The sequence below is a fragment of the Leptopilina heterotoma genome, unplaced genomic scaffold (genome assembly GCF_015476425.1).
Source record: "Leptopilina heterotoma isolate Lh14 unplaced genomic scaffold, ASM1547642v1 Lhet_209, whole genome shotgun sequence".
In the NCBI taxonomy this organism is placed as follows: domain Eukaryota; kingdom Metazoa; phylum Arthropoda; class Insecta; order Hymenoptera; family Figitidae; genus Leptopilina; species Leptopilina heterotoma.
Window position 1 is genome coordinate 1273448 of NW_025110924.1, and position 25916 is coordinate 1299363.

Here is a 25916-nt window from a genome sequence, read left to right on the forward strand (position 1 = left end):
ATTTCTTTAATGAGTTTTACTAATTGTGAAAATAATTTGATCTCTAAGAAGAATTAAAATACTTTTTAGCAATATTTAATTTTTGCCAAGAATATCTACTCTTGAAAATAATTGAATTTTTGCATTAATTTGTAACTTTTACAAAATTTAATTTTGTTTTTTTGTGTTTTTAACTAAACATCTACTAAAAATCTATTATTTTTAATAATTTTTGAAAAAGTTTTTAACAATTTTCAAATTCACTTGTTTACAATTCAATTTTACAAAATTTCAATTATTCGTAAATTCTTCAATTAAATATATATTAGAAAATAAAAACTTTAAATAATTTCAAAAAAAAATCCGCAATTAAAGTTTCTCAAAAAAATTAATTCTTTAGAATTGTTAGTTAAAAATATAAAAAATTCGAATTTTCCAAGATTTTAATCTGGACATTTTCAAAATTCAATTATTTCAAAAAATTTACGCTCTAATACTTTTAAAATTTAATTATAATCTAAAATTTTATCTGAAATCCTTTTTTAAATCAATGTTTATGAGAAAATTCTACTAGAATTCAATTATTTAAATACAAAAAAAAAATTTATTGAATAATTGCACGTTTCTTAAAATTTAATTTTCATAAAGAATTTTATCTATAAATTTTTAAATAACTAAATTCTTTTGACGAATTTTAATAAAATTTTTAAGAATTTTTTTGAGGAATTTAATTAAATTGTATTAAAAGTAATTGAAATTCTGCAATGAGTTTTATTATTTTAGAAAATAATTGAATTCCTAAAAAAAATTTTATTATTTACGAAAATAATTGAATCCCCGTAAAAATTTTATTATTTATGAAAATAATTGAATGATTGCGAAAAAATTTATGAAAAAAGTTTGTAAATAATGAAATTCCTGTGAAATTTTTATTATTTTTTGAAAATAATTAAAAGTTTGTGTAGAATTTTATTAATTTTTTTTTTTAAATAATTGAATTCTTAAGGAAAATTTTATGAAAATAGTAGATATTGAAAATCATTGAATTGAGAAAAATTTTTGATAATAATTGAATTTCGGAGAAGAATTTAATTATTTCTAAAGATAATTAAAATTTTGATGAGAATTTTTAAAAATTTTTGAGCATAATTGAATTTCTGCGAGGAATATTATTACTTTTGAAAATAATTGAATTTTTGCAATCATTTGTAACTTCTCTAAAATTTTCCAAATTATATCGTACAATTTACGAACTTTTCATTCTTTTTGAATCAAATTACGGACTTTACAGATCTTTTTTTAAAAAAACCGGACTTTTACGTGATTTACGGACCTAGTTCGAGCCCTGTAATTTGAAAATCGACTCGAAAAATCATAAAAAATGTCAAGACCAACTTCATTTTTAAAGAAACAAATTTACTCTAAATCAGGAATGAAAGCTTAACAGTTTCTGAGTACCGCCAAGTTTTGGAAAAAAAACCCTTTTGTAATAAAAAAGCTATTATTTTTTTTAAAAATAGACTAATTTTAAAGTCGACTTAAAAATTGTATTAAAAATGCCAAGACCAGCTTCGTTTTTAAAGAAACAAATTTATTCTGAATCAGAGATGAATTCTAAACAGTTTCCGAGTACCGAAAACTTTTGGAAAAAAGTCCTTTTTTATTAAAAAAAAAAATTTCATTAAAAATTGACCTAATTTGAAAATTGACTTTAAAAATCATATAAAAGAATGTCAAGACCAGCTTCATTTTTAAAGAAACAAATTTATTTTAAATTAGAAATAAATTCTTAACAGTTTCTGTACCACTACTTTTCAGAAAAAAATCCTTTTATTTGATAAAAAAAAGTTCTTTTTTAATAAAGAAAAACCCTAATTTGATAATTGAATCCAAAAATCACATAAAAAAAGCGAAGACTAGCTTCGTTTTTGAAGATTAAAATTTTTCCAGAGTCAGAGATGAATTATAAAAAGTTTCTGAATACCGCCTCGTTGCGGAAAAAAGCTCTTCCTCATTAAAAAAAGCCCTAATTCAATATTTTTATGTCTGACTGTAAAATACTTTTATCTCTAATATTATCTTCATCATTAGACAAATTCTATTAATCTTATTTGACTTAAAATTTGATTAACTACTGACACAAGAGTTGCAGAAATTATAATATTCGAATTGTTGAACTTGAAAATTATATTTAGTTACACTGTATAATTGAGGGGAAAGTAAAAAATTTCATTTGGTTACAAATTATTTACACTACTTAAATTATGATTTAGAAAATTTAAAATTTCTACTACTTTCTATCAGAATAACATTTGTAAAATACTAAAACTTTATATGTCTACGTCTGACTACATATTGATTTCGTCACTTATCGAATCAGAGTTAATGACGTATGGCTGATTTAAAATTGATATTCACTACTTATATTTGAAATTAGAAAAATTTTGTTAGCACTGTCTGACTTACTTTTTCTGTCTGACTACAAATTGTTATTACTACTTAACCTAAATGCTGTCTGACTTAAAATTCATATTTATTACTGATATTAGAATTTGAGCAAGTTCCTTAGCGTTGTCTGCCTTAATATTAACTTTTACTACTGATATTGAAACTCAGGAGAAAGTAAATAATTCCCATGGACTATAAATTGTTTATACTCCTTAAATTTTCATATCGTTACGTCTGACTATAAATTTCTTTTACCACTGTATTAAAAACAATAATTTTCTTCTGCCTGACAGAAAATTGATGTTTACTACTGATATTCGATTTAGACAAATTTTATTAGCACTTTCAGGGCTAAAATTGATATTTACAACTGATATTTAAATAAAAAATTTTTTTAACACTGTCTGACTTAAAATATACACTTATTACTAAGATTTTATTTAGAGAAACTTTATTAGCCTTGTCTGACTTGAAAGTTATATCTACTACTGTTATAAAAATTAAGGGGAAAGTTAATATTTCCGTTCAATTGTAAATTTTTTATGGTATTAAAATATGATTCTGCAATTTTTGGATAAATTTTTATTATTTATTAATATTAACTTTTATCACTTTAGTGATGTAGCAAAACTTTTAATTAAATTGTAAACCTAATTTGTAAAGTCAGAATTGATGTTAGTAGTCAAAGGTGAAACTTTAAAATATTATTATTTATTATTATTATTATTATTATTATTAATATTATTATAAATATGAATATTATTATTAAGTTAAAAAAAAGCTATTTGCTTATGAGATAGAATATTGCAATATTGAAAATGGTTTTCAAAGGAGTAAAATAAGTCTTGAAAATATATCGAGATGGAAGCCAGGTTGAAAAACAGGATCTTATACTAACAGGTGAATATTGCCGAAGCTAAAGGCAGAGAGAGAAATGATGAAGGAAATGACGTTTCGCTTCGAATATCGTTCCTATTTCCGGATTATGTTTCTAGCATTCGTTGAACATATGGTTGGCTTCTATACACCTATTCCCTTGAGCTTTTGTTGTATTTATGATTTGTACCACTCGTATGTTGGTGTACTACTTCTATCCGTTATCCTCTATGAATTGACGATATCATCCCTTGGGGAAAATGGGTGTGAGATGTCGATTTAACCAGAAAATGAAGTAATGCTAAAGGAGTGAGAGAGACATTGCTGGAAATGATACAGAAGGCACATTGAGAAGATTGGGACGGATGCTGGGCTCTCGCTAAATTCGTTTTCGATCCAGCCCGTCCATCCGAGATCGAGCGCGCGATAACTATATAATAAATGGCAACGAAGATTGGGGCGTGAAGTAGAGCTATATAGACCTATATATACCTATTTTCGATTTCAATGGGAGAGGGAGAAAAAAGAAGAAAAACCCTTCTCACATTAATAATGCCATATTTCCCTTGAAATGAATACAAATAAATATATCATTTCACCAGACGGACATATTCTATTCTCATTTCAATAAAACGAAAAGAAAAGAAAAGAAAAATACATATAAAGTAAAAGAAGAAGTAATCGAGAAACTGGTTTTAGACGACAATTTTATTCTAACACGAAAAGAAAATTATTTCACAAAATTTCTGTAATAAATAAATTAAATTAATTATTTAAATAAATTGAACCAAAAAATAATTCACTCTTTGAATTTGAATTAGTAAAAATGTTTACTAATTTCAGGGCTCGAACTAGGTCCGAAAATCCCGTAAAAGTCCGTAACTTTGCTTAATTTATTACTGAAATTCGAAATAAGAATAAAGAAACTATTTCTGTCAGACTATAAATTGTTTATACTACTTTTAAATCTTGAATTAGAAATTAATTGTTATTAATTATTATTTACTAACTAAAAATTGATCTTACTGGAAATATTAGAAACAGAAATTTTATTGGTAGTACCAAATTTAAAGTTTACTTTTCTAATAGCAATAGAATTAGAGAAAATATATTATTGCTGTCTGAATTAGAATTTATATTTCTTACTGATATTAGAATTAGAGTAAGTTTCTTAGCGCTGTCTGCCTTAATATTTACTTTTACTACTGATATTGAAATTCAGAAGAAGTTAAATACAGTCGAATCAGTAGGATTGCAACTCTATTTCAAAAATTTTTTTTTCTTGACGCTGTCTGACTCAACATTGGTGTTTACTACTGATATTCGAATTAGAAAAATTGTATTAGCACTACGAGTAATAGTGACTATTACTACTGATATTTAAATAAGGACTTTTATTAAAATAAAACTTAAAAATTTACATTTACTACTGATATGTGAATTAGAAAAATTTTATAAGAACTGTCTGACTTAAAATTAACTTTTACTACTGATATTTTGATTAAGAGGAAAGTAAATAATTCCGTCTGACTGTAAATTGTTTGTACTACTTATAAAAACGTGTAAAATTAAAAATTTCTAGCTGGCTAATAGTTTTGTAAACTACCAAAAATTTATTTTCGTTAAGTCTGACTTTAAATTTTTTTTACCACTTATATTATTATTATTATAGAAATTTTATTAACACTGTCTGACTTAAAATTTATCTTTACTACTGATATTAAAGTTAAAATAATTTTATTTACCCTGTCTGATACAAAATTTACTTTTCCTACTGATACTAAAATTCTAGGGAAAAGTTCTGATAAAAACTAAAAAAAAACACAAATAATAATTTCAAACCTTTGCAGAATAAAATAAAAAATACAAATAAATCCCCTTTATATATCTCCCATCCAAAAAACCAAAATAAGTTTTCCAAAAGGGATTCCCCTTGTCACACTTTCTCTCTCTCTCTCTCGCTTTTCTAAATCAAGCACAACTTCGGAAAATCGCTCTGGGCAGCAATTGTTGTTACTTGACACAAATGCTCTCGGGCAAAGTTTTCGAAATCCTTGCTGATTCAATCGATTGAATCTCGCGGCGAAAGGAACTCAATCAGGATTTGACGAAATGGCCCTATAGTGAACGTATTGAAAACCCACAAATGATAAACACACACCAGCTCACACACAAATATACAAATCGAAAATACGTCCAATTGCTTTCACCCAATCGCAACATCTACATATATATTTATTTCTACATAGAATGAAAAAAAAATCAAACAAATCATTGTTGCGAAAAAAAATGTCCAAAAAAATTAACTTCAATCTCATTGACAAAAAAAAAGTAGAACAATGATAGGAAAGTAAATTTATAAATTTTAAAAAGTAAAATTACGGTCAAAAATCGCACAACAAAAAGCGAACATAATTTTCAAAAAAATTTCCAAGTAAAAACTTTCAATTATTTTTTACTAGAATTTATTTATTTTTCATTTATTTACATTTTTTTTTAAACAAAAGAAATTTATTAGACCAAAAAACGAACAGAAACCAACAACTAAAATTTATTTCCCCAATTCAAACAAAAAGGATTTTAATAAAAATAAAAAATAGACATTTCCCTATTGTGAATGAATTTTTCCTCTTTTTTCTCTCACCCTCCGATTGTTGTCGGTTTGGAAATATATTTTACTCTTAACAGGGAGAAGTTAATGAAAAACTTGGAAGAAAAAGTACTTTGGTATGTTTTTTTTTTGTTTGCTGCAAGAATTTACTAATTCCGCATAAGTATGCGAAGGATGTTAGGCTGATCTATGCAAACTCTTGAATTCTCAAACTAAATTCACCTACGATTAAAAAGAAAAAGAGGGAGGTGGGGGGGTGGGGTGAAAGTGAAGGGGAAAGCGCACAGCAAAGCAGTCAAGAGAGCAATGAATCGGGAACGAAAGAAACGCGTCTCGAATTTAATAAGAGCAGATCGTTGAGTCATCGATTTTCCATTTCACAAAATCGTGACCCTCATAATTTTTTTTTTCTCTCTCCTTCTTGCCTCAAAGTTCTGATCAACGGACAACTAATTGAAATGAAAAATACGTCCGCAATATGATATTTGCGCGAAATATTTTTCGATAAATAAAAAGAACCCTCTTTCATATTAAGAGGGGATGAAAAAAATAATTAATCTCAAACGACAAAGGAAAAATGACAATAATAATGACAATAATAATAATAATAATAATAATAATAATAATAATAATAATAATAATAATAATAATAATAATAATAATAATAATAATAATAATAATAATAATAATAATAATAATAATAATAATAATAATAATAATAATAATAATAATATTTAATTTTAATTTAATAATAATTTTATTGTATAAAACTTTTCATATCATACTACGAATCAATATTTGTAAAAACTTATTGCCCTTAAACAATTTTTATAACAGGTATAACAGAGCTCGAACCAATCAAAGAGTCAAATAAGAAATCAAATAAATAATTTTTTACTAAAATCTATAAATTAAAATTTTTCATAACTATAAAACATGAAGATATCGATAACTCCGAGTTTTGAGTTTTGAAAAGTTTTGAAAATAATTGAACTTCTGCAATCATTTGTAATTTCTCTAAAATTATCCAAATTACATTGTACATTTAATAACAATATTAATAATATAAATATTTTAGTAATTTAAATAGTAATAATAATAATAATAATAATAATAATAATAATAATAATAATAATAATAATAATAATAACAACACAAATGTTACAATAGAACAAAGAATAAAAAGTGCATAAAAAACCAGACAAAAGAAGACAATGCAATGGGAATAAAAATAGCTGTTAGCGACATTAAGTTCATTAAAAGGCTTCCATTATATATATATATATAACATCAGTTTCATTAAAATCGTATTCAATGATTCTGTTCTCCATTTCAATGCTTCAACAAGTTACACTCTGTAACTGACAGATCCAAAGTGATTCGTCCGAATGACTAGATAGGTACTGAATTGAATTTTGCGTGAAATATGGCATGCTTATGATCTCACGGAAATATCAAAATTATGCAATCTAGATTTTGGTTCCCGTTCAATGCTCACGCCATGTGCTGTGTTGTTATCACACCAAAAGATATATTTACTTGTCAAAAAGGACTAAGACTCTCAGTGCCTTCACAAAATTACATCAACTAATCATAAATTTACGGAGCACAGTAATTAATTTCCAAAAGGAGTATAATAAAATATTTTTTTTTGTAAATTAAATACAATTAACAAAATTCAACGTAAATATTAAATAATAAAAAAATTATTTAAGTAAAAGTACAAAAAGTAATAATTATAAAATAAATAATAATTAATAATTATGTATTATTTTGTTTTTAATAATACGATTAAAATAGTTAACAAATTATTTATTATAAATCACGGGCTTATCACGTTCATAAATAAATAAATAAATAAATTTTAATTATAATTTATTTATAATTATTAATTTTGCTAATTCTTTTTATTCGTTATTATTTCAGAATCTAATTAATTATGAATAGTCGTTAATATAAAAATAAGCAAAATTAATAATCAATAATACATATACCTACATATATAATTACAATTTCTAAATTTAGTTTTCATTTAATCTAATTATTAATTCAAAATCAGATTATTAAAAATCAAATAAAAAATTAAAGACTGAATAAATTAAATAATAATCGTTTGAGTAATATATAATATTCAGAATGAATTATAAATCATAAATTAAATTTTCAGTTGTGATAAAATTGGCCTAGAAGCTAATTTATAATAAATTAAATTAGATTAAATGGAAAATAAAATCATTTAAAAAATAGAGAATTTCTAGCCAATATTGTGAAACAGCAAATTTTAATATCGATACGTCTGACTATAATTTTCTTTTACCACTATATTAAAAATAATAATTTTCTTCTGCCTGACTCAAAATTGGTGTTTACTACTTATATTCGAATTAGAGAAATTCTATTAGCACTTTCAGAGCTAAAATTGATATTTACAACTGATATTTAAATAAGAAATTTCACCACTGCCTGCTATTAACTAATTATAATAATTTTCTCCTCAGATAATATTTAAAATATAATATATGTTATTTGAAAATTCATTCCTTGAAAAAAAAATATTTGAAAACGAATAAAAATTGAAAAAATGACAATAATTATTTTAGAGAATAATTATGTTAATTTCAGATAAACTCAGGATGGTCTCTGGGCCCAGAACTATGTGACATGTGGACCAGTAGTGACGTCCTGTGTTGTACAGCTTCAATATTGCATCTAGTGGCTATCGCTGTTGACAGATATTGGGCTGTCACTGATCTCAATTATATACAGGTAATAAATCAGTTTTTCTAATAAAATTCGACATTTTCATTTTCTTTCCTCCGTTATTTTTTTTGCTCACTTAAAGAAATCATTTTTTATCCTCATTCCCCTTATTTTGATATTGAGAAAAAAAATGTCAACTTGTCACATTATTCGAATCAAAAATCCTATTTAATTTAAGTGTCAAATTAATTTTACCCTGATGGGATCAATTTTAATTTCACGTCTATTTTATTCAAAAATAAATAAAAAGATATATCGTATTTCATTTAATACAAATCATAATTAATTATAATTTATAAGATTAGAAATAATTCTCTTGCATTTTTATGAGAATTCTCATCACGAGACTTTTTTTTTATCACGTCAGAAGGTATTATTTTAAAATAAAATTATATAAAAATTAAAAAAATATTTAATTAATTACTAAATTAAAGATATTTGATTATTGAACAATTTTTTTCCTCAAGATAAGAAAATATAAGTATTTCAAGAAAAATTTCAAATTAATTAAGACGAGTAATTATTTGCAGAAAATTAGACCGTGTAATTCCGAGCAGATATAATTGATCGCTGAAATTAGTTTTGATGAATATTCTTATTGGAGTGCGCGACAATTTTTAATTATATAAAAAGACTTTCGCCAAATGGATGGATGAGTTTTAATTGAAGCAAAAGAGAAATTAGCGATAAGTCCTGCTTCTTAATAAAGAAAAGAAAGAAAGAGAGAGAGAGAGAGAATCTTCACATTCAAGAAATTTACTTTTAAAAACTTTTTTCAATTTTCATTTAAAAAAAAAAATTGTTTCATAGTTCATAAAAAATTTTTGAACTACTTTTTCTTCAGTGTTTCTTATATTACATTCTCATAAAAAATGAAAAGTTCTCAGATTTTTTATATTCATCATTTTAGGGTGAAATTTTCTTATTTTCCTTATTTTGCCTAAATTAATATTTAGGCAAAATGAGAAAAATAAGAAAAATTAATTAATTAAAATTTATTTGGGATAAATAATTTTAAAAAAACCGAGATAGAATATTTTTTTTTTGTAAGACAGCGAGACCTGAAGAAAAAAGAAAAGCAGCGATGCATTTTCTGAACCGTCAACGTTTCCTGTCTGAGAAAAGCTACTCCTGAGGATTCATGGTTCATAACTCTTTTTGTGGCTCAGGAAAACTTTTGTTGTTTGCACGTGTTTGTGAATCAAGAAGAAAGATGTAAAAATTCTTTAGAAATTGTTGTCTAGAGAGAGTAAAGATGCTATGGACTGAGAGTTACTTACCAAAGATTGAAGGCTGCATGGTGAATAAAATGGTTATTTGCGGCAGATTTTCCTCCTGAAAAAAAAGAAATGACTTTATAAAAGCTTCTTTTCATCTTATTAATTTAAAGCTAATTTCAACTAATGAAACATCCCTTTCATTTCAAAAAGACATTCGTATTTTTAATAACAAAATAAGAAAGTAATAAAACCGAAAAAATATATGCCTTAAATAATAATAATAATAATAATAATAATATTATTATTATTAGAATTATTATTATTGAAACATACAAAACTAGGACAATTTCAACAACTGCAACTAACTATCCAAATTTTATTACCTTTTGTTTCAAATTTATCTTTTTCAATTATTATCAAATTTTTATTATATATTAATTAATTATTAAATAAATAATTAAATTAATAAATTCATTAGAATAAAAATAAAAATATAGTATAAATTTATATAATAATAATCGAGATATTCTGTCCTCACGTGAAGTTAGGGCTTTTTGATTCCAAATTGCTTTACAGCTCAAATTGTCATGTCAAAAGTTCGACAATTAATTTGTAAACATAGTGACTAGTGTTTCAGTAAAATTAATTCCTTTACAATTTTGACAATAATAAATAATAAAAAAAAATAATAATGAAAATAATAATAAATAATTTTCACAGGTAGAAAAATAAGTAAAGTAAGGAAATTTTATCTAAAGTATATTGTCAGAAGGAATCTAAAGTATTAAAAAATATCAAATTATTGAAAATCTTTACTTCTTAGCCTTTGAATTTTCTTTCTCAAATTAAAAAAAATCCATAAGTAGAGTAACTGATGCCATCTTTAGAAATAATCAATTATTTTATCACTTACTTTTATATTTAAATAATTAAATTCTCATAGAACTTTTTGATAAGAATTCATTTGAAAAATAATTTCAGTAAAAATTTCAGAATATATATTTGAATTGCAGTTCAAATTTTTAGAAATAATTAAATTTCAAAAAGTTTTACATTGAGAGTATTTTGAAATTTTAATTCCTGATGGTGGACAAATAAATAACAATAACTATTTAAATAAACATTAATGAAATTTGAAAAATTTTATTTAGAAATTCTAAAAAAATTAGCTTTTAAAAAAACAGTGATTAAAATTTTTTTTTTAAATAATTGGATTCCCGAAAATAATTTTTAAAAAATTGAAAAAAACATGAAATTTTCTAAAATTTCGCATTAAAATAAATTTTATGTTTTAAAGAATTTTATTTTTTCACTTAAAAAAAATATTTTTAAATATTATTGTATTTTTTTAAGAATTGAAATAAAAAATTTGTAAGAGAACTAAATTTTACAAAAATTTTTGTATTTAAATTATTCAGCTATCGTTGAATTTTAAATATTTTAATAGGAATTGATTTAAAGAGAATTTTAGTTAAAATTTTTAAAAATAACACTGAATATTATAGAAGTGTTTTAACAGGAATTTTAAGATATAATTAAATTTTAAGAGTTTTTCACTTTTTAAATTGAAATTTTTTTTCCATTTCTTGAAAATAAAACTTTGTTTTTAGTCTGTAAATGCTAATAAAATACCATTATTAGGTATTCAATTTTTTATTTGAAAATTCATTTTTTATATTTTCTATTTTTTATATATAAAAATTATGATCTGAAATTAGTAAGAAAAATAAACAAATAAACTATCTAATAAAAAAATTGAGTAATAAAATATTATTTTTTAGCATTTTCGGACAAAAAACAAAGTTTTGTTTTCAAAAATTGTAAAAATTAATTTTTTCATTTGCAATTTCTTTGTGGATTTCAAAACATATTTACCTACAAAATTCCGCATGCATTTTCAAATCTACTAATTTTTAAGAATAATAAGAATTCAAAAAGGACCATTTGAATCCTATCGAAAAATTACTAGAAAAACACTGTTATGGAATATTTTAATTGTTTTTTTCATATAATTAAAAATACCGGTGTACCCTATCCTTAAAAATTATTAAAGTTTTAAATAATTTCATTAAAAATTCTAAAAAATAATTGACTCTTGAAAATTCTGATTTGGAAATTGTAGTTTAGAATTTTTAGAAATATTTAGATTTCAAAAGGTTTTATATTAAAATTATTTAAAATTGCAATTAAAATAAATAACAATAGGTTTTTAAATATTTGTTTCACAAAAATTATTGAATTTTCAAATATAATTTAATGTAGAAATTCTAAAAAAAATTAGGTGTTTAAAAAATTGTAATTAAAATTTTTTTGAAGATAAATTAATTCCCGAAAATAATTTTAAAAATTGAGACAATTCAGGGTGGCCGCAAAATTTTATTTTCAAAATTTCCTGATTTTTCCCTGATTTCTAGTTTTTCCTGACTTACGGCCACCCTGCAATTAAAAGTTTGATTAAATTTCATTGAAATTTTGTATTCGAAAAAATTTTATTCTATTATAGGGGAACATAGTCTAGGTCGGCCACCTTTTTGACTTTTGTTTATAACTTTTTTTTAAAAATGAATTTGGACAATTGAAGTATATGGTTGGAAAGTCCTGTTTAATAGGAACATTTTTTCTGTACAAAGTAAATTGACAGGTTTAAAAATGAAAAAGTTATAAAGATTTAAAAAAAAAAAAATTTGTAGTCCAGGTTGGCCATTACAGTCAAGGTCGGCCATGTTTAAAATTCAAAGGGCATTAATCGTTAAAAAATAAAATAACATGTTTGGAGTTACGGAAAATTGATTCTTTATTGTTTACAGTTTGTAACTTAATGAAATAACAAAATAATAACAATAAACAATATAAAAAAATAAATATAAATAAAAAAAAGTTTTGCACTAAAATATTAATAAAATTAAATAAAAATATTAATAAGATGATCAATTATATTATGAGTTATACAGAATTGCAGTTTTTGCAAATGAAGTAGCTCGTCCTCAACTTTGCGCATTTTAAACACATAGTGGCCGACCTTGACAGTAAGTAACATTACCGAATTGTTGTAAACAAAAAGAAATACGTTTCGGGATTCGATTTTTTACTTTGTTTTCCTTTCAACCATGAGTCCCACAAATTTTCTGCATACTTGCCTTGACGATTCAATTTGTTTTTTATCTTTTATTAATGGTTTTTCACATTATGCACAAAACTTTTTTTGAGCTTTTTTTGTACCGACGTCACAGAAAACACAATTTTCGATTTTCCGAAAATGTAATTGAACAAAAAGTTAGGTTTCACTAAGACAAGCTTCGACAAAAATGCGCGTAGGTGGCGCTAGTGAACTTGACAAAAAAACGCGAGTGGCCTACCTAGACAGTAGGCCAACCTTGACTACATTCCCCTACTTTTAAAAATTGTTTTGAAATCTAATCGTATTTTTAAAGAATTATATTACGAAAAACAATATTTTTTAGAAAATAATAAATTTTCATTAAGTTACAAACAAAAAGTTTTTGTAACAAACAATGAGTTTTAAAATTTAAGGCGCGTATATATTTATGCTAGTTATAATATAAACATAAATAAAATAAATAAATTTGTTTTAAAGTATAATTATATTCTTGAAATAAAATTATAGTCCAAAGAATAAATAACAAAAATTTAGTTAAAAAATTTCATTCTTTTTGAACTTAATAAAAAACAGGTTTTTCTTTGAAATTAACTTTAAAAGAATAGGTATATATATATACACACACATGTGGAACGAAAAATATTGTTTGGCGAATTTTCAACGTATTCCAATTTAAAAGGACTAAAACCCTCTGCCCCCAACGTTAAGTACTTCACAACAGCTGTGGCGAGAATTGCGTCTGTCAGGATTTGTTTTTTATCTGCAGAAAATGTGACGAATTCAGTGTGGCGTAAATTTTCTATTTGGGTCAACACCCGAGATCTCTGGAAAATCACCTTTTTTATATACACATTCATCTTTGCAAATTAGTTCATCTCTCTCACTACCCCAAAAAAAAGAATCAATTATTCTTCAAAAAAAAGAAGAGAAAAAAAGAAAAATAGTATTCGATAATTTATATTACCAATTACGAATAAACATCCGATATTTATAATTTTCCTTTTTTCCAAAGAATTAAATTTCCAATAGAATAGAATTAATAATGTATATTGTATATTCACATTAAAGGTTTCTCTCCATTTTCACGATTAATGAAATAATTTTCAAACTGCATTTCGTGGAATATATGTGTTTGTATATAAAGGATATGTTTTGATTCGTGCATAAAGCAGCTCTTAATTGAGCATTAAAACAGTTTAGATTTGGATATAATTCTACTAGACGGAACACAGTGCATGATTACTCGACTTTGAATTGATTTAGTCCTAAAACTTGATAGATTTATTGCCAGGCTTGAAAGGAAATGGAATCGAATTATGGTGAAACTATTCTCTAACCCCTCTGGACGGATATTAATTTCGCAATAGTTCTGACTGTTCGATTAATAGAGGCAGATTAGTCTATGAATTTCTCGCGATTTAATGTCAATGAAATTAATCTTCTTTTCCAAGTTTCCGTTAGTTATTATAATTTCTGAATAACGTTCTATTCTCTTTATTTTAAGCCAGTTGAATATTGCTCAAATTTGTTTTCTATACTGTTTAGATTTTCTTTTCATTTTTATCACTCTCTTTTATTTTTAAATTTCTTTATATTTTAATGATCATTTTTATTATTTATTATATTATTTTTTAATAATTTTTAGTAGTAGTATACTAAAGAGTATACTGTTTTATTTATGAACCGCTCCGATGAATTAAATTATATTCCCCGAGTTTATATAACAGATTTTCAACCAACAAAATATAGTTCATTAACTTTTATATATAGAAATATCAAAGAAAATTATTTCAATGGTTCTTTGTGCTTCGTTTTCTTCTCCTCAAAGCAAGAGTTAAACATTTTACGTAGTGAAAATTTTATGATTATGAAAAATTTCCACTCATCTATTTTCATTTCTCTTCATTCATATTAAATATTATAATTTAATTCAAATAAAAGAAAAACAAATGTTTAACATTCTGTAAATTTTCTGAAATAGTTTTTTTATATTTAAACATAATTTAATTCAAATAAATGATAAACAAATGTTTAACATTCTGTAAATTGCTTGAAATAGTTTTTTATATTTTAATATTATAATTTAACTCAAATTAATAAAACATAAATAAATGTTTAACCTTCTAGAAAATTTATTTAATGCTCCTTTATATCTAAATATTATAATTTAATTCATATTCCTAACATTTCGAACGTTCATCACTGAAATTTATTTATATCTTATTCAAATCTTTCAGTCTCATAAAAAAAATTAATTATAAACTTAGTAAATGTTAAATTAAAGTTGTTTAATTTTTATAACAATCAATAACATTTACAAGAAATTTTTTGAATGGCGAAAATTTCTTTTCGTTTGAACGTTTAACACTTTTATAATTCTTTATTCTTTAATTGAAATTAATGAAAACTGCATTTTTAATATTCTCTGAATTATTTTAATATTTTTAATGGTCCTTTGTGCAATTATTGCTTATTTTTGTTTAATATTTAGGAAAAACACCAAGAAATAAATTTTTTTATCTGAAAAAAAAAACAATTGATATTAATTAAAAAAATTTTAATACAAGTTTTCTTCAATTGTCAATATTTCTTTTTTTTAAATGTATCCTTTTCGGTATAATTTCCTAATATTAATACTTTTCTCAAGGGTCGATTTAATTGAATTATATTTCGAGTATAAAATGCTTGTCTATTGAGAAAAATACGAGAGGACAGTTTTCTGCTTCCAGGCGAGAAATCCAAGACGTATCGGATTCCTAGTAGTGGCCGTGTGGGTGGTTTCCTTGGGAATCTCATTGGCACCTCAACTCGGCTGGAAGGATCCCGGTTATTTGGATCGCATTGCCCAAGGGAAGTGCCTAATTTCTCAAGATCCAGCTTATCAGGTGAGAAATATGCCTCATATATTGTAAATATTTTTTTTTTTTTCAAAAACAGAAGGATATAAATTATTTTCCTTCTTCTTTTTTATTACAAATAATTTTTTTTTTAAATTACCTAAGAAATCGAAAACAACGCAAAGGGATTTATTCTTCTTCTATTTTCTTTGTCGAATAGAATCTTGTAAAGTAGGTTTTTCTCTGATCAATGCGGGAAATCTTGTCCTTCCTTTGATTTTAAATCCAAGGTAAATAGGGAGAATTTATGTTGACTCTTTCGAATACTCAATTTTATTCATGGAGATTTTATTTACAGGGCTGTCAGAAAAATTAAATTTTGTTCTTCCCTGATTTTTAGAAAAAAATTTTGACTTTTTTTCTGACCTTAAAGAATATTTTGATTTACTCTAAAAATTATTATAGTTACTCAAAAAAAAATTTCTATATTACATTTATTTGGAAATTTCTCTAAAAGTAAAATTATTCGAAATGAAAATAGAGTTTCTAAATAAACTCATTATTTTCTTCCTCTTGCGGTAATTTAATGTTTTAATTTCAAATAAGGTGTATTTAGTTAAACATTAAACTAATCCTTGGCATTCTAATTACCATAATCGATATACATAATGTTATGCAAATAAGCAACAAAGCCTTTCAGAAACTTAGTTAAGCCCCCAACAGACTTTTTTTCCCCTTAATTCTCTTATTTTCAAAAAAACCCAACTCTCAAGTTTTTTAGAAATTTAATTAAAATTTTATAACTATCAAAAAGTGAAAATTAGGATTTCTTTTTGACAAAAAACCAACAACATCCATTTAAAGTTATGGATATTTAAGTTAATTATTATGAAAGTATATAGAAAAGTTTTGGAGAAGAAAAATTAGTCTTAAAATTCTGAAAGTAGAGATAGAATATAAGTTGCGAGTATATATATATATATATATTAGTCCTGAGAGTAGTAGCTGACATCGAAAAACTCAATAAAAGTAAAGAAAAGTTTTGATCGTGTTTTACGAAGAAGCCCTTTAGCGCGTTTAGTGGATTAACCGGGATAGAAGGCCTGATAATCTCGCGCATCAAATGTTAGTTAAGACTTGATCGAATTAGTGTCACGCCATTCATTCGTCCCGGACCATCAACTTCTTCTCTCGTCAATGTTATCCCCCTTCTGAACTTGTCTCTTACACTACCTCTCGTCTTTCATTCCATTCATTTCCCACCATCGAGATCACTTCTCATCGAGATTGAGAAGTGAATTTTACAACTTTTTATATTAACCGAATTTTAAGGAATATTCTTTCCCCACTTGCAAAACATAAATTTAATTACTTCATACAATTGTATGAGAAAAACAATTGGAAATAATAATTATTAATTTATTATACTTCAGGGTTGCCACAAAAATTTAATTTTGTTTTTCCCTAACTTTTCTCTGATTTACAGATAGAATTTTCTATCTGGAAATATAATTCTGAATCTGGAAAATAATTCTATTTTTCCTGACCCTAAAGAATATTCTGATTGAATTAATGTCAAAAAATAAAAAAATTTGAGTTTCATTTAATTTTTCCTTCGAGAATTATAATACATTTGTTTACGCATTTCTTTAATTGTAAAATTATTCAAAAGCACTAATAACTTCTTTTTTAAATAAATATTTAATCATTATTATTTTTCCGTAGGAATTATAATTCTTCAAAACATTTAAATTCTAACCTTTTTGAAATTCAACAACTTATAAGAATATTATTACAAAACAAGAAGTCGATTTTTTTTAATTCTTTGAACATAATTGAATATCTGCGAAGAATTTTTTTATTTTTGAAAATAATTTAATTTCTGAAAAGAATTTTATTATTTATGAATATAATTGAATTCTGGCTAACGATTTTATTAGAATTTTTTTAAATAATTGAATTTTTAAGATTAGTTTTAAAAATAATTCAATTCTTGTGATGAATACTGTTATTTATGAAAATAATTGAATTCTTTTGCAGAATTGCTTAAAAATTTTTTTGAAAATAATTGATTTTCTGCGACGAATAAAAAGTTATTTATAAAAATAATTGATTTTTGCAACAGATTTTTTTATTTTATTGAATAATTTAATGTTTCTTAAAATTGAATTCTTTCGTCAAGTTTTAATAAAATTTTCAAGAATAAATGCATTTTTCGAGGAGTTTATTTAAAATTGTAATAAAAATATTTGAAATTCTGCGATGAAAATAATTGAATTTTGCAAAGAATTTTATTCAAATTCCTAAAAATAATTGAATTTTTGTGAAGAAATTTGTTATTTATTAAGATAATTGCATTAAAACTTTTGAAATAATTAAATAACATTAAATTAAATTAATTCTTTTCTGAAATAGAAAAAAATTTTGAGGGTTTTGTATTAGAATTCGTGGTAGTTTCATAGTTTATGAAGCAGACAAAAAAGACACAAAAAATTCAGAATTTTCTTATGAATTCTAAAAACTAAATTTTTTCCAGTACTTTTAAAGTTTTAATAAAAATCCCTGACTTTTCCCTGATTTCCCTGACCTGTGGCAACCCTGTAACTTGTAATAAAAATGGAGGCAGGATTAAAGTAATATTCGATAGTTTTCGTATAAATTATGAGAAGAAAATTTATTTTTTATCTCTAATATGCAAAAATATTCTTTCGCAAACGAGGTCTAGTTTCAATTGACGAAACCACTCTCGTACATTTGCATATTTTTAGCGCACTCTCGCCATTATCGTTCATTGACTTACATTTTCTTTTTCTCAAGTGATCCACTATCGTTTCGCTTTTCTAACCAAAAGCAAAGTTAAATTGACTTTTTTACGGTTACTATAAAGCATTCCCCTTCAGAGGAGGGAATATAAAAATGTAGATTTAACGATATGTCGTTATTTCTCGTCTCTTTCAAAAAAGTATCTGTTTGTTAAAAGCTGTTTTATTCAAAATAAAGCTCGATTCTCATTTTTATATAAATATAGTTGTATATCTTTATCTCCTTTTACATCTTCTCGACATTTAGTTTTAAAATCCATTTGCAATTTATTGTTTTTATCATAACTATATATATATATATTGCAACTATCAATTTATTCACACATTTTATGTAGTTTCAAAATTTTATCTCAAGTTTTTTTTCTTTTGCTCTAAATTATTTTTATGTACAAATATTTTACATAAAAGTACTAAAAATAAAATGCGGATTGTACTTTGAATATAATAATGTTAGAATTAAAGTTTTTCTATTATAAATAAGAATATTATTCTACAAATTTATGGAGAGTGAGAATTTTATTTTATGTTACAGATTTTTGCCACCTGTGCAACATTCTATCTTCCGCTATTGGTTATTTTATTTCTCTACTGGAAGATATTTCAGGCAGCAAGAAGACGAATTAGAAAAAGACCTGGAACAACGATACAACCTCCTCGCGAAAGAAGAGGAATTTTGAGGCTCGTGAAAAAAAGGTATATTTTTTTTAACAATTTATTAAAAAACTATTCTTCAAAATTTTTACAAAAATAAATGAGTAAATAACGAAGAATTTCATTAAAATTTTTGAAAATTATATAATTCTTTCAAGAAATTTAATTAATAATGTATTGAAATTTGAAAATAATTATTAAATTCTAATAAACAAATAATATCAAAATTTTTTTATAATAATTGTAGTCATTTGAAGAATTTTAATAAAATTTTAAACTTATACAAAATAATTGAATTTCGAGACATTTCAGATAAAATAAAATAAAATGTTCAATTTTATTATTTTAAACTGAAATATTAAAAGATTTTTTTTAACATAAAAAATAGGAGAAGCAAGTATTCATTGATAATAATGTACGTTTCGTGAGGCATTCAGTGATAAAATCTACGTTCGTTCAGACGCAATTTAATTTACTATTTTATTCTATGAATACTGAATTAAATTGTGAACAATCGCGCCTATTTAAATTTTAAAGCGGATTTCAATTGAGGTTAAAAGTAATTTTGTGATTTTATCGTTAACTGAAGGTTTAAATTTATAATATTAAAAACTATATTTATAATAATAATAAAATAATAATCATAATATTAACAGAAGCAATGTATACGAAAATTCAGTAAATTTAACTTTCAATGAAAATACATATTTGGGCAACTTTTGTTCCGTTCCTTTATTTACTTCTACTTCGTGTCTGATATTCATTAGCTATCATAAATTAATTAAATATTAATTAAACTGATAAAACGTTATTTTCAATTAAAACTCGATACTAGAATATTATCAACGATAAAAGCCTTTTAATGAGTACATTTAATTATTTAATGTACACTCAACTTTATTATTTATTAACATTATTTAACAATATAGAAATTAATACTAAATATACTTTCTCTATTTACTTTGTTTCAAGTTAATCATTATTCCTAAAACATATTATCGTTAACGTTAAATAATAACTGTCTAATTAAATTTTTATTTTATACATGAAATTTTCCTTTCTACATGTACCTATTCATTATTATTATTATTATTATTAATTTTATCTTCAATAAAGAGGAACAATAAATGTTAAAACTTTTTAAAAACTTTTTTGAGACGTTAACGTTATTGCGTACTTTTCGTGTATTAATTGTAATTTTGTAAATACTTAGGAAAAACACTAACAAATAAATTTTTTATTAATTCTTTTTCGTGTATTAATTGCCATTATAAAATACTTAGGAAAAACACCAACAAAATAAATGTTTTTTACCTGAAAAGAACACAATTAAAACACAAATTAAGCAAATAATTGTTTTGGTATTCTTTCTTTGTGGAATGTTTGATAAGTAGAGTTTTTTATTTTTCAGTTTATATTAATTGAAAAATAAAAAACTTATTATACTTAGAAAAGACACTAACAGATAATATTTTATTACCTAGAGAAAACACAATTAAAAACCGAAGTTGAGTAAATAATTTCCAACTATTTTCTCTTTGTGGAATGTTTGATGAGGAGAGCCATCATTTTTTAATTCATATTCAATGCATTCAAGTCACTTTCAGTAATCTTAGGATAAGTCAATTTAAGTTTGCCTTTAGTTATAAAGTAAAACGAACAAATATCACCGGCGCGAGAAAATTGACGTCAAAGTTTTCTGATAGAAACGGAAGTGAACTGCAATAATGGAAAAAATTTATCTTTTATATTTACCGCAAACAGTTGAATAGAAATGGGTGGGAAAATAAATTCTTTTATTCACAATGAAAAATCTATTAAATTTCCCGAGAGTTAATGAAATTTAGAAAAAGAATAAAAATATCTAATTGAGAAGATATTTCTCTCAAATTTTTTTCTCTCTCACTTATCTGTTTTAGACCTAGAGAGGAATCAACTGCCTTTACAATAACACGTTCAACTCCAGATCACTCGTCAGTTTCACCAGAGAAATCTTCCTATAATGGAGCAAATATTCAACAACAATCGTCGACAACTGTTGCGTTAACGACAACAACAACAACAACAACGACAATGACAACATTGGCGACGACATCATCAGAGACAACGCCAGTCCCAACGACGACGACGACAACAACAACTATAACAACGTCATCGACAAGGAAAACGCGTGAGACAATAGAGGCGAAACGCGAGAGAAAAGCCGCGAAAACATTGGCTATCATAACCGGTGCCTTCGTCGCTTGTTGGTTGCCATTTTTTCTGGTAACATTACTCCAAACATTTTTCACGTCTTTACAGCTACCACCTGTCGTTTACAGTTTTTTCCTCTGGCTCGGATATTTCAATAGTACCCTTAATCCTGTAATTTATACAATTTTCAGTCCCGAATTCCGACAGGCCTTCAAGAGGATACTCTGTGGCGGTGCTCGATTCGTACGCTGATATCTCAGAATAATTTCAAAAATAAACATTTATCTCCTCTATCTTCATATGTTAAATATATTTCACGCACACTTTACGCTTTTATATCAGTCCTGATAAAACGACTGATTCAATTTTAAAAAGAAAAGCACGCAAAAAAAAAGAAGAATAAATAAATAAAAAAAGATGCAGAAATATGTCTGAAAAAAATTCAGCGACCTAAATTTTCAGTGGTTTAAAAAGTTATTTTCTGTTGAAACCAAATATTATGCAGTAGAATTCTTACTAATCTAAACCTCATTAAGTACGCAATGAGCAAAAACCATGTTCGTTCCAAAAATATTCTTAAAACGTTTTTAGAAATTTTTATGTCCATCAAATAATGTTTTAGAACATTATTTAAACATCTATGTTCTTAAAATATTTTGGAATATTATTTGCCGAACATGAGACATTCTAAAAACGTTTTGACAACATTTTAGTACGAAAATATAATATATAATTTTTATCCTTAAGATTCATTAAGTAAACAGTAAAAAAATCAAGAAATCATTTTTTTCAGCTCCAATTGTTATCAATTCTAAATTAGTTTATAAAATTGTTTATAACATTGTTAAATAATAATGTTAAACAATTTTTATTTTCAAAATTGATTACAACTATAAAAATAAGAGCGATATGAAAAAATATGTTTTTCGAGAATATTTGTATCTTTCAAATCATAATTTGTTTATAAAAATTGTCTAATTTTTCCTAAAGCGATTTCCAATCAAAAATATAGTTTTAATGAAAAAAACACCAAAAATTTGTGCTTTTTTTAAACTATCACAACTTTTTATCCTCAAGTCAAAAGTTAAATTTTCTTATAGATTCCGAAAGACGGTAAAACGAACGGAATGGGTGAATTAATATTTAAAAATTAAATTAATATAAATGTCAACAAAAATTGTTTAAATTTACAATTCAGGTTTTTAGGTCACTGCTTACAGATATAAAGTCAGTTTTTTTAAAATTCGAAATGACGACTTTCAAAATACATTTTTAAAATTCGCGAACACCAATACAAAGTTTTTTTTTTTTTGATATAATTTTTGTCAGCAAATTTTAAATAATTGACTTTAAATTTTTAACCAGTAACCCCAAAAGTCTTCTTAAAAATAAAAAAAAATAAATTCTACTCTATAAAATTCAGTGAAAGGCGAAATTAAACCTCATAAATTTTAAAACACTGAAAATTTACGAATCATAATTTTTTTCGATATATTTAAATAACTCTCGTTAAAAGTGTACAGTAAAAAAATCGAATATTAAAAAAAAACTTGTGAATTTTTGTTAAAAATGTTAAATATTAGATTGTAATTTATTTCCATCTCAATAGTTGTCGCAAAATTTTTTTATTTTATAGTTTTCTAATAAATAATTAAGAAAAATTTGTTGAAATTTATTTCTACTCTTTGTAAAAATTTGTATTATTATTTATTTTATTCTTAATTCAAATTCACTTCTATGGAAAATACATAAAAACTTATGTATTTTGGGAGAAATATTCATGTGTTCCGAATATTTAAACAAAGTGCGACAAAGTCTCATAACAGTTCCTGCGCTGATAAATTTAATATTTTTAAAAAGTTTTTGTAAGAACGTTTTCTTAAGTAAATTATAAATTTAAAGAAATTAATAGAATAAAATTTTCTTCTTAAATACCATTTGCCACAATTAATTATTAACTGAATAGTTTAAAATATAATTCTTTCAAAAATGAGCAATTAATTAAAAGTAATTAATTAATTAACTAATGGTAATTAATTATTCAATGAAAAGTAATTGCTTCGATAATTAAAATTCATTATTAATTAACTTACAGAATGCTTCAGATTTGTTTTCTTTCAATCAAAATATTATTCTCTAATAATTTTTTAGGGCTATATATTTATATAAAATATTATTTTGTGATATATAATAAATTTGAAATTTTATCATTTTTAGCATATCTAATAAAATAAGTTTAAAAAATAGTTAAAGAAAATTAATAATAGAATTTTATAACTTTTTCAATGAAGAAGAAATTCACGACATGGTTAAGAAATAATTTACTTAAAAATTAATTGCATTTAAAAAAAAACACCCTTTTGAATTTAATATTAAATTTCCACTCTAGAAGTCGAAATCATTATAATTCAAATCTTCTCATTCTAATGAGGTGAAAATTTTTTTACACGTTTCTAAAAAAAAAGAATTATCAGTCTAATGATAAATAATTGTTATTAGACTGATAAGAATAAGACTGATAAGGAAGATTATGTGTTTCAATAAAATATTTGTCTAAAAAAATTATATAGATATATCTAAATTTTAGATTCGAATTTAAATATTTTGTAAATAACGTCAAGTAAATTAAATCTAATTTTATTCAACATTCTAAAAAGTGAAAAATAAATTAAAAGTTTTTTTTATTAAATTTCCTATATTAAGAAATATATTTTTTATTTAAAAATTATTTTTAAATGAAAAAACAACTTTTTCATAATTTAACTAAATTTTAATATTTCCTTTTGAAAAACAATGAAATTTATAGCTAAGTATTTTCTATTCGTTAAACATATCTAATATTCGAAATAATTCAAATTTTCTATTATTTTTCCTAAATGTATAAAAATGACGTCATTTACCATTTTTCTCAAGCATGGAAAATTGATGAATTAAAATATGAGTATAATAAAAAATGTAAAATTAAATAAATACGACTAATTTTACAAGAAAAAAAAGAGTAATTTATGATATTGATTAACTTTTCTTGGACTTTTTGAAAATTAAAGAAATCAAAAACTCCATGAAAAAGAACGAAAAATACAATTTATATATAAAAATTATATTTCATTTTTACATACACATATATATAAAGTTAAGAATATGAATAATAATCGAAATTCTTTAAAAGTACTAAAAAAAGTATTAATTTAAGTGTTCATAAAATAAAGTAAGAAAAAGAAATAATAAAAAATGAACGAGAATAGAGAAAATATAGCTTTAACAAATTGTAATATGTATATAAAATTCCAGTTTCGATCGAGAATAAAAGTTAAAAAAAATTTGCTCTATAAATTATTCCACTTTATAATTTTTACAAAAAAAAAAAAATTCATCTGAAATTTTCTCAATTTTCCGACTTATTTTCTCTCTTGTATGCTTTTTTTCGTATCCATTTTCCAGGTTGTAAAAACCTTTTTGCAAAATAAAATTGTTACAAAAACTTCTCCCAAATTATTTTCTCAAATTTCTGAATTATTTTCTCTCTTTTCTTTTGTGGTTTTTATTATATCAGTTTTCAAAGTTGTAAAAACTCTTTGCAAAAATAATTGAATTAATTTTTACAAAAAAGAAAAAATTTATCCCCAATTATTTTCTCAATTTTTTTGAAATATTTGCTCCTTTTTTTGTACTTTTTATGGCAATTTTCTAAGTGGGAAAACTCTTTTAGAAGATTAATTTATTAAGTTTTTACATAAAAAAAAAAATTTTTCCTAAATTATTTTCTCAATTTTCTGTCTTTTCTTTTGTGAAAAATATCAAATTTTATATTAATTTTCAAACCAATCAATATCCAAATCCCTTTGCAATTTTAATTTATTTCTGAAAACAGTGGGACCATTTTTTAAATTATTTCCTTTTTTTAAACAATAAATATGTTCTCACAAAAACAAAAAAAAACAAAAATAACTCCACTTCGTTTCGTGTATGAAAATGTAAATAATTTACGGTAGCATAAAAAATGTTTAAAATATATTTAAGTTGTTCATAAAATTAAAAGTTTATTAGGGTATGTTATTATCAATATATTATTATCAATATATTATTATTAATATATTATTATCAATATTATATTGTTATTAAAAAATAATGTTAGAATTATCAAAAATTTTATAATTCGTTCAATGACTTGATTAAATTTTACTTGATACGAAAAAAACAAAGAAATAATGTTTCAATTTTTAAAAAAATAAATTTTTGTATAAAAGAAAGTTATATACAAATAATTATTGGATTCGTTTAATAATACTACATCCTTTGTGCATGATTTTACTCGAGTATCTCGTAGACTCGAATATCGCGTGTCTCTCATTCTATGCATACACTGATGCACGCGCATATATACAGAAATCCACTTGTAAG

General features: G+C 23.8%; 1 protein-coding gene across 2 annotated transcripts in view; it reads left to right on the forward strand.

The window, feature by feature from the left end:
* The window catches only part of LOC122501384 (5-hydroxytryptamine receptor-like), a 55888-nt gene extending 33789 nt beyond the window's left edge, over positions 1-22099 (forward strand). The window contains exons 3-6 of one of the 2 annotated variants that reach the window (XM_043610790.1): positions 8537-8680; positions 15742-15897; positions 19204-19364; positions 21242-22099. In XM_043610790.1, the coding sequence (XP_043466725.1) occupies positions 8537-8680; positions 15742-15897; positions 19204-19364; positions 21242-21767 (987 nt within the window). In that variant the 3' untranslated portion in view covers positions 21768-22099. The remainder of the gene's footprint in view (positions 1-8536; positions 8681-15741; positions 15898-19203; positions 19365-21241) is intronic. The other variant, XM_043610791.1, reaches the window with a different exon arrangement.
* The last annotated feature ends 3817 nt before the right edge of the window (positions 22100-25916 follow it).